A 10,637-nucleotide genomic window follows, 5' to 3' on the forward strand; every position below is an offset into this window, starting at 1 on the left:
ATAAAATACATGTCTGCTGAAAATCAAAGTGGAGCAGTTTCAAAACCTGTATCTTTCCATCTGTAAGGCAAAGCCAACCTAAAGTTGGAACGTATAACTTAGAGAAAAGCTCAACTGCAAGAACTCTGAACCTGAATAATTAGATTTGGCTAAGATTACCAGCTCATCTATATCATTCAACAGTGATTTGAAATGTCTACCTGCTTATACAATTACTGAAGCTTTTGTACTCAAATATAAGTCACCTAACAAAACCAATTCTAAAATTTGAACAAGTGGTTTGTTCCGCAGTAATACTTTCTAGCAAGCTTAAAAGAAAGAAACATCATGAGTGCAAACTTTGAATATCCAGTACAGAAAATGTCTAACATCTTCTTGATGTGCGCGTGAGCTAGCTTCCAGCATCAAGGATAGTGAAGGTCTTAATCTCACACAGGATCCTCAGAATATATGCACAATGTCATACGCAAATCTTTTGCGTGTTAAGGAATTATAGGAATGTATACAACACCATGCAAGGGATGATATGGTAAATGTACACAGAAATCATGCAAGAATGCAAGGAAAATATTGGCACTAATATTGAAAAACTTATTTAAGTTTCTTCAGAACTACCATATTTGGTTGAATAAGTATTTTCTTAAAAAAAAAAAATTGAGAACCCTTGAAAAAGTTTTAAAAATCTTACAATTATGCATGTGTTTTTGTTCCGAACATTTTTTTCCTCCAACAATACCGGTTAGTATTTCTTACGATAGAGGATTGAAGAAGAGGATAATATGTTGACAGCTACTCTAACCTGATAATATCTGTACAGTCATTCCTATCTTGTTGCTATGATAGTAAAACTTGAAAATTTTGACAACAGACGTTTTTTTATTATTATTAAAACCACAAAAAAGTGGGGTGCGCCAAGCCTAGGCTATAGTGCAACGCCTAGGCGACATGCGAAGGCCTAGATAGTTCAAATAGTTTTATTAAGGGAGGGGAAAAATGAATAAGTCTATCTTTCAGAATACTATAACAGACAAGGATACGTTCAGAAGAGCACAAATGACTGCAAAGAAAAGAAACAATGTCAATGGAGTGTCGAATTAAGGGTATAAAGCTAGATTAACAATTTGAAATCATCATGCAAAGATAGTAAATTCCTCTCAGCAATCAAACAGTGAAACTATTATGTTGGATAATTATATCAAAACTAAAAGGTAATCATAGGCTACCAAACCAAGAATCCCCTGGGTGCTACATATAGTAAATTTCTTTATTAGTTACGAATAAAAGAAAAGAAAAAAGACCTAGAGCCCGTTTGGATGGGCTTATAAGTCAAACCAACTTATAAGCCCCTTTTAGCTTATTGTGATGTTTGGCTACCAACTTAAAATGCTAAATTTAAGCCATAAAGTTCTTAAAGTCACCTAAAAATGAAAAGTTGGAAATCCTAACTTTTTTTTTGGAAGACTTGAAGACATTTTGGTTAGCCATGAAAATTATTTTTATATCTCTTATATTTTATTTTAATTCCCAAAATACCCTCTCAGCTAAAACCCTAAAATTAACATTTGTTCCTCATTTCTTCAGCAACAACGTCTGGCCAAATTCTCTTCTTTGCATCTAGATCCCTCTGCTTCTTCCTCTGTCACTCCACAATCTCTCCATTGTAGACCTCAGAAATTCCCTTTAGGAGGTAAGTTAAATCTCTGCATATCTTCATTTTCTTGTTTTGCATTTCTTGTTTACTGGCAATTAAGACTGCACAATCTGATCCCAAAACCATTGGATTTTTCATTGTTGTGTTAAACCCTGTTGAGAAATTCCACTGATTTTGGCATTTTCCTTACAGTTCCTGATCTGGTTCATACAGATTTGATCAAGAAACCACTAAAAATGAGATCTTTTGACAAATTCAAGATTTGGGTTTTGTTAATCTGCTTGGTGTTTGAATTGGGTTATGGGTTTTATCTGCCTGGAAGTTACCCTCATAAATATGGAGTTGATGATTTGTTGAATGTTAAGGTCAATTCATTGACATCAATTGACACTGAGTTGCCTATAGTTATTATAGTTTGCCTTTTTGCCTGTGAAGGATAGTGCTGAGAATCTTGATGAACTTCTTATGGGTGATAGAATTGAGAATTCTCCTTGTAGGTTTAAGATGCTAATGAGACTGAGATTTTCATGTGTCAAACTAAACCTTTGTCTGGTGAGAAGTTTAAAAAAGCTTCATCTGATTACTCTGCTTATGCTGCTAAACAGACTTGATAAAATATTAATAGTACACAAATTTAATGTATATATTATTTTTTCTAATGCAAACGACCCTTTAATGTGGTGGCATATGGATTGGTAGATCATAGGATGAGTACTGCAACTCTACTTGTTTGGTTTAAAATAATTGTAAAGTGCTGCTTGCATGCTTGTGGTGAGTTCTCATGTTTCGGGAACAACATCCTTCTTATTCTAAGATTATGTTATGTATGCTACAAAAGTCAACACCTATGAGAAGAAGCTAGCAGTGCATGCCAAAGCTTTGTGGATCCCATAGATCCAATTTAAGAATACTACTGGCCTGTGAATAAAAGATGGGCTTTTGAGACCATGTTTTTGCTACTTTAGTAGCAGGGATATAGTTTGCCAATTTAGTAACAGGAATATATTTTTTGGGATGAACTAATACAAAAATAGGTCGAACATAAAGGGAAAGCTGGAGTTTTGAAAATGCCTCTGAAACAGAAGTTAAAGTAGATGAAATGTTGAGAACGTCCAGGAAGATAGGGGACATTAAGATTCTCCATTTATGTTTTCCTTTTTAAGTTAACCAACATACGAGATATTCTCTCATCAGTTATTCACATATGATAAAATTACACAACCATACAAGATCCTCTCCCCGGTCATTCGCACATGATTGCTGCGGCTGCTGCTTCCACTTCTTCTTTTGATGTTGCAGAGTTCATGAACGTTTATTTCTCCTTTCTTCAGATTGTTTACATTCAATCATGCCGGAAACTAGTAAAGCACGAAGTAATGCTAAGTGGGATGATGATGCCAACATTAAATTTATAGATTTGTGTGAAAATGAAATTACACAAGGACGTAGACCACACACTCATTTAAATAGAGATGGATGGAATAATGTTGTTGAAAAATTCAATAGAGCCACGGGAAGAAACTATGATAAAAAAACAAATGAAAAATCATTGGGATAACATGTAAAAAGATTGGATTCTTTTTAAGAAGTTGATGAGAGGGGAGACAGGTTTATGATGGGATGCCACGAAAAATACAATTATGGCAGATAATGATTGGTTGGAGCGAAAAATTAAGGTACATCTCTTACATTTTTTTATATGTCTTTCTTTTTTCTTTCATTGTTAAATTGCTTGGTTAGTTTAAAGTAGTTTTTGATTTTTTTGTTACAAGAGGATGATCGATACAATAAGTTCGGGAAAATAGATCTTTCACTTATATGGTATCGCTATGATGCATTGTTTTCTGATATTGTTGCTACTGGAGAAAGAGCACGTGCAGCGAATCAAGAACAAATGTCTGGCATCGGAGTAGATCTTGATGAAGAAGGAACAAATAATATTGGTGGCTATGACAAATAACACTTTATCAATCCTAGTGATGGAGGGAATGATGAAAGTGATGATATATAGAATGTGGATTCTATTATGTTTCCTAAGCCGTCACTTAAAAGACGAGGTTCAATTGATGCTACTGGCACTAGCAATCAAGTCAAAAAAAATAAGGCAAAATCTGGTGCGGCATCATTTAGAGAGGATATACACTCTTTAGTGGAGTTTATGTCTAGTAAAAGCACTGCTACATCCCCTTCGGTAGATGATCCCGTCATCGATAAGTGTATGAATATGTTGGCAAATTTTTCTGATATTCCTCCTGGCAGTGGAAAGTACAACTATGTTTGCAACATGTTTCTTAAGAAGGATGTACGTCAACTGTTTCTTAAGATGGAAACTGATGAAGCTCAGAAATCTTGGTTGGAGTATAACTATCAGTTACACCTTGAGAAAATGGGCTAATTGCGTTGCTATGGTTAAATGTTTTTATTGTTTAATGTTCGAACATTAGGGTTGTGCGTGTAAACTTTACTTATTGCTTGTTGTTTAGACATTGCGGTTTTATTCCTAAATCTTATGGTTACACGTGTAAACTTTATGTATTGTTAATGTTGTGTTTCTTTGATGGAATAGTAATTTGAGATTTACAATGTGATTTTCCGAAGATAGATATGAGTGCATTGAAACAATGGAGTTTCTAAAAAATCTTGAAATTGGGTTGTTGGAAAAACTCTCATTCTTTACTAATTTGAGTCATTTCCATTTTCAGTTAAATGGAGAATTGGGATATTAGCAATGTGGTATCTCCTCATTTAAGTGATTTGTTAGATGACGAAGATCAAGAACTAGAAGAGATTCCGAGAAAGTAGAAGGAGTGGATGGCTTTATGTCATATAACAGGTAAATATATTTTGATGTATTGTGAAAATACCTATGCAAAGAACCTTGTCGTACATCAATACGCTCTGGAAATGAGTTTATCCAAGAGATATTACGAGGAAATGAGACTCGTTGTTATGAAAATTTTCGACTGACGAAGGCGGTGTTCATTGATCTATCCAATGACCTAACTGATAAATATGGGCTTAAACCCACTCGTGGAAGGTCTAGACATGAAATGTTAGGCATATTCTTGATGACTTGTGCACATGGAGTTGAAAATCGAATGATACAAGATATCTTTCAACATTCTGGAGAGACAATTCATAGACACTTTCATAGTGTTTTAAAGGCCGTTTGCAAGCTTGCAAGAGATATCATTCAACCACATCCAAATTATAATGATGGTTGCAATGCTCACAAGCCATGTAAACAAAGATATCTCCCTTTATTTAAAGTAAGTAACCAGTTTATGATAATTTGTTATTCTGCATTGTATCTTTACTACCCTTATATAACAAAAGCTTTATGATAGTTTCTTGCCCCTTAGAATTCAACGAGAAAAAAAATGGATCCCAAATTTCTTATTTTACATTCACTTCTTGTTGGACTGTATTGGAGCAATTAATGGCACACATGTTAAAGCTAGATTACCGCAAGGTCAAGAGATACCATATATTGGACGTAAAGGTTATCCGACTCAAAATATTCTCGTCGTTGTTGATTTTAATATATGTTTTACATTTGCATGGGCTGGGTGGGAAGGAGCAGCTCACAATAGTCGTATATTTGTTGAGGCCCTTCGTAGAGAAGAGCTCAACTTTCCACATCCATGCGGAAACAAATATTATCTAGTTGATGCAGGATATTCACACATGAAAGGATACATGGCTCCATACAAAGGAAATAATGTAAGATATCACCTAGCTGAATTTCACTGTGGTGCAACTCGACAATTGCAAGAGCCAAGAGGACGCATTGAGAAATTTAACTATTTACATTTTTCTTAAAGAAATGTAGTAGAGCGCACATTTGGCGTTTGAAAAGAAAGATGGTCTATTTTGAGAGATATGCCATACTATCACATTGACACACAAAGGGACATCGTACTTGCTACTATGGTCATTCACAATTATATTAGAAAGAAATGCAATGTGGATGATGCATTCCAAACAGCCGAGAATGAGAGCTATATTCCATCGGTTGATTCTAATGATATTGGCACAACTTCAAGAGCTAACAATGTAGATGTCAAAGATGTAGGAGAACAAAATGATGTCTATTGGATGGGGTTTCGTGATATGATTGCTAGTGACATTTCTAATGCTTGATGCTTGTATTATATGAATATTTTCCACTTCTTGTATTTATAGTGGAGTGCTTTCGGTTGTATTAGCACTTTTTATTTTGTGTCAAATTCTCCATCTTTGACACCCGTGCTTTTTAAAACACTGCTTGAAACAAGGAAAACTAAGGCTCTATTTGTTTTTAAAATTGACTAAACATATAAAGTGCAAAGTATTAACATTTCGATGTATTTCACCACTAGAGTAAATTCCATATTCAAGGGACTATTTGAAAAAGAAAACTCAACAATGAATGTGATAAAGAGGTTCAATTGAGTATGAAATAATTAGTTCTACAGAATTGGTAAAAGAGGTTGTGACATGTGACTCAGAAAAAGAGAACACGTAAATTAGGTTAGTTAAAGTGTAAAGTATTTATTGTGTATCTCTCCAAAATGTCAAGTCTATATTTAAAATCTAATAATGATTATTAAGATGTTGCACAATGAAGGTTGGTGATCGATGTATGGTGATTAGCTGTGGATATGATTGGCAGTGGAGGTGAATAAGTGTTGGTAGAGGCCAACTTATGGCGGTGGCAGTGGTGGAAATGCCAAGTAGTGGGGGTAATTGGTAGTTGTGTGGTGATAGTGAATAACATAATGGTAAAAATTTGCCTTCACAAGAATTTATAAATAAACATTTTTTAAAGACTATACACGAGAAGGGCTTTCCAGGAACAATACAGTAGCCAAAAACACGCTCTACAGAGAAGAACTCAACATTTATTATTAGTGCCAAAACGTATCATTAAATCTTGTAAAATCCACTCTTCACCGTTAACATGGGATATATCTATTGGAGGAAGAACAATGGTTTAATTAATATTCTCATAATTAATACACAACTCTTCATTCCAAAATAAGTGTCTCTTTTAGCTCATGCACCCCCCTTAAGTAACATGTATTTATAAAAAATTAACTTAAATAAACATTTTATAGTGGAAGTGATTTTACAATATAAATTACTTTTGATTTAAATCAACTTTAGAGTTTAAAAATCTTTTAAATCAATTTATTATGGTATTAACAGTTTTAAGGGTATTACAGTCATTTTGATAGAAAATAAGTGCTTAACAACACTTATTTGCCAAACACATCAACAACTTATTTTCAGCATAAGCACTTTTATCCAAACACTCAACTGCTTATTTATAAAAATAACTTTCGGCACTTAAAAGTTCTAAAATCACTTCATACATAAAAGTCACTTTTTTAAGCCCATCCAAACGGGCTCCTAGAAATCAACACCCATCACCCTAAAAATAATTAAGAAGATCCACAGGAATACTGATAAACATGATTCTAATCAACAAAATATCCCCGAGATAGATAATATATTATAATAATTAGTTAACTTAAAGAAAAAATTGGAAGAAAGAAAAGATGATATGGAAAGAATTCATAACTCAAAAATCTTCCAAAAGGGTGTTAAAGAAACAGGGAAAAAATGAGGCAGGATAGACGAATCAATCAAGGCTTCAAAAAAATATTACTCCCTCCGTTTCAATTCGTTTGTCTTGTTTTTACTTGGCACGGAGTTTAAGAAAGTACAGACTTTTGAATCTTGTAGTCTTAAATAAAGATATGTCAAATATACCAAAGTGCTCTTTAATCTTGTGGTCTTAAATATGTCATTTAGAAAGTTGAAATAATAGTTGTCAATAAAGGGAAGAGGCATTCTTTTTGAAATGGAGGGAGCATGATTCTGAAAGAAAGTAACTGTTTTACAATATTCTATCCTTTTAAACTTTTCTTATGCATGTGATTAAGCGAGCAGATGAATTATTTCTTGATCAAGGATTAGAATAAACAAAGAATGTACGAAGAAGAGATCTAAATAGAAGTATGAATGTAAAGAAGTACCATAAGCCCGCCAAAAAGTCCATCAAGCAAAATTTTGTTCCAGCTGTCAAAGTAGGAGTGGATTGAAAACTTCGCCTTCGCCGTGAGTGCTACTGAAGTTATTGCCATGACAAGAAAATAAAAGATAAATCCTGTCAAGCTAGTAAGTCCCAGAATGCCGGCAATGACACCACCAATGATTGCCATGAATGTGCGGCTGAACAACAGAATGCTCAATATAAATGGAGATATCCAATAACAACCATAACAACATACCCAATGTGATCCCACAAATGAGCTCTGGGGAGGGTAGGGTAGAGTGTACGAGACCTTACACCTACCTCGGAAAGGTAGAGAGGTTATTTCTGAAAGAAATGGAATTATCCAATGACAAGGAAAAAAAGCACTAGCTTAGAAAGACAAAAAGAATCCAATTTTACTTGTTCACATATGATCTACTGCCCGTCTCAATCATATTTTCGTTCTTCCTTCTGTTCCAACTGTGTGATCAAGTAATTACATTTCTTTATAGACAGTTGCAATACAGAGCTTGGATTTGTTTATTTTTCCTTTTTTTAAGATAAGTTTATGGAACTTGGGGTTGCTTTGTTGTAGAGGCAAAATGACACGGATAGTCCCAAGACTTCTGGCAGCATTGAAAACAGGTATTAACTGTTCAATTACTCAAAAAGCTATTACTTACTGATCAAAAAGAAACTATTCAAAACACTACAACTCATCTATTAATTGTAAATTGAAAAGGTTAAATTTGCCATTAATATGATTACAATTTGTGGTTCTTGGTTTGGGGTATTAGGTGACTGTTAATAAAATTATATATCAGGTTTCAAGCACTCTCCAATTGCTTGTCAAGACCATGAAGCCAGCAATCAAACAGGTTCTACACAGATGGCCAAACATAATTCGAGTCTTGGAAAAATTTGTGCCAGCCTTGAAGGTTACTCAGGTTCTTTGGAATTTTCCTCCAGAGAATTGGTTAAAATGCAACACAGATGGAGTGTCCAGATGTAATCAAGGTAGAAGCTCCTACGCCTTTTGCATTAGAGACCCTCTAGGTGATTTGATATATGCAGAAGCTAAGGAAATCAGAGAAGGCACATACACATTTTCCGAGGCTATTGCAATTTTGGAGGCAGCTCGATAATGTGTAGTTCATGATGTATTCAATTTAGTATTAGAAACTGATTCATTTTTTCTAAAAAATATTTGACGGTACTTGGAAGCCGCCATGGACTATAGCTGCTGAATTGGAGGAAATTATTGAGTAGCTCATTAATATAATTCTGTTTATTTGATGATTTAGGTACTTGTAGGACTTTACTGAGGTAAAAGAACGGATATGTATAGGACTATACGCATCTCCTCGAGAACCATTAAAGGAAAGCATACAACTACACCAAGGGTAATATACTTTCTGGTTAAGTGCAAGGAGTGACAGTCTTGGGTGAATGGAAGATAAGAAGAATTCAAGGACTGCAACCCAATTGGCCATAATATAGACTAATCATACCAATGTAGAGTGTTATTCCACAGATGAAAAGAAGTTAGCACTGAGGCTATCTTATGAGGTATGATATCTAATTAAACTGATACATGTCATATTCTTTATTTTATATCCTAGTGGCGTTCCACCGAAATGATGCCCTAGTGAAGGAGTTAAAGCTACAGGTGCATATAATCCCTAACTTCAACTAGTTGTTCAGTTGGGCTAACATCAGTCTCACATGATTGAGGACGAAATTCAGATCGACAGTCTGTATCAAGATACGTTCGGACTTTATAAAAATAAAATCAGCTAAATTGTTGCTAGCCGGAATCATCAAGAAACAGGAAGGTACTATAATTTCAGTCCACCTAAATATGGTGTCAAACTCAAACCAACCTGTAAAGAATAACTTTCATGTTGTTTTGCATATTCTCAGCATTGAAAGTCGGCAAATCATCCATCATACCACTGCTCGACTTTTCTGTAGACCCATTCAAGTTGTCATGCCCTGCCATTACGACTTTTTGCAATTCTACAGCAAAGGTCAAAACAATAAGAATAGACAAGCTCAGATGTAGATGGAGAATTGAACTTTCTAGTGACTCACTATCTTAGTTAGAAAGAGAATTGAATTAATCAACACAACAAAAGAATTTACCCAAAGATATCCTACAAGATACATAAAGATTCAGACATTGTTCCATGGATCTCACATCCGGTTTAATTCAAACTCTTTCAGTTACAATTGATTGATTCTATGATCATAATTAAGAATTCACCAATAGTATTTCTATATACATAAAGTCTCGGACTTTCTATGATGGATCACAGCGAGTTCAATTAAACTATCTCAGTTGGGAAAGAAGACTGATTCAATCTATCACAAGATAAAAATTTGCCCAAAAATCCTATAAATAAATAGGATTGAATTTGATCTCACATCTAGTTACCAGCACAAGAGAATTACCAGAAATAGACGATAAAGATACAGACTTCCAAAATATGTCAGTTTGGATGATTGCCTTCAATCAACACGCAAAAAAGAAAAGTTGATAGGAAACTCAAAAGATTCGATTTAAGTAAAACCTAGGAAGCAAAAAAGGCACCTGAGTAAAGATTCAAACGGGTTTGCCTATAACCCGAGCACTTAGATGTCAGCCTCTTTCACGACTTTGGCTTGTGCCTGGAAAAGGTAATTTACGTAGATATATTTATTATATTATATTTTAAAATATATTAGTGAGAAAGATTTATAAATCACATATAATATAAGTTTATATACTTTTATAATATATTATATTAATTTCTTATCAAACATTCATAATATATTTTAAAATATTTATATTGCATGCATAATTCGCTTTTAATACATATTAGATTTATCATAAATAATAATAAATAAAAAATATCGCTAAAATCAGTAATTATTTATTAAAAAGTATACACCCAAATAATTTTTCATTGAAAAACAACTACT

At 33.9% G+C, this 10,637-nt stretch overlaps 1 protein-coding gene and 1 pseudogene across 4 annotated transcripts; one reads left to right on the forward strand and one right to left on the reverse strand.

Annotated features, from left to right (window-relative positions):
- Positions 1-121: 121 nt before the first annotated feature.
- LOC129887381 (uncharacterized) lies at positions 122-10,347 on the reverse strand. Of its 4 annotated transcripts, XM_055962460.1 has the most exons (6): positions 10,267-10,337; positions 10,128-10,182; positions 9,557-9,692; positions 7,675-7,870; positions 1,038-1,057; positions 122-472 (listed from the first exon to the last, which is right to left on the reverse strand). In XM_055962460.1, exons 3-5 carry the CDS (start codon positions 9,673-9,675, stop codon positions 1,040-1,042), a joined length of 333 nt encoding a protein of 110 aa, XP_055818435.1. In that variant the 5' UTR covers positions 9,676-9,692; positions 10,128-10,182; positions 10,267-10,337; the 3' UTR covers positions 122-472; positions 1,038-1,039. The 4 variants fall into 4 exon arrangements, with proteins under 4 accessions (XP_055818435.1, XP_055818436.1, XP_055818433.1 ...); XM_055962461.1 differs by lacking the exon at positions 10,128-10,182 and having other exon boundaries at positions 10,267-10,347; XM_055962458.1 differs by lacking the exon at positions 10,267-10,337 and having other exon boundaries at positions 10,128-10,260.
- LOC129887382 (L10-interacting MYB domain-containing protein-like) lies at positions 2,988-4,234 on the forward strand (annotated as a pseudogene).
- Positions 10,348-10,637: the final 290 nt, after the last annotated feature.

Source organism: Solanum dulcamara, chromosome 4 (assembly GCF_947179165.1).
Source record: "Solanum dulcamara chromosome 4, daSolDulc1.2, whole genome shotgun sequence".
NCBI classification, from domain to species: Eukaryota; Viridiplantae; Streptophyta; class Magnoliopsida; order Solanales; family Solanaceae; genus Solanum; species Solanum dulcamara.

What these genes read in the sequence shown, in the direction of transcription:
- LOC129887381 (XM_055962461.1), bottom strand. Translation starts at nt 9,675, where the DNA reads ATGGCAGGGCATGACAACTTGAATGGGTCTACAGAAAAGTCGAGCAGT. An exon ending in ATGAAAGTTATTCTTTACAG is followed by an intron (nt 7,871 to 9,556) that starts GTTGGTTTGAGT and finishes TCTGTTGTTCAG; the next exon opens with CCGCACATTCATGGCAATCA.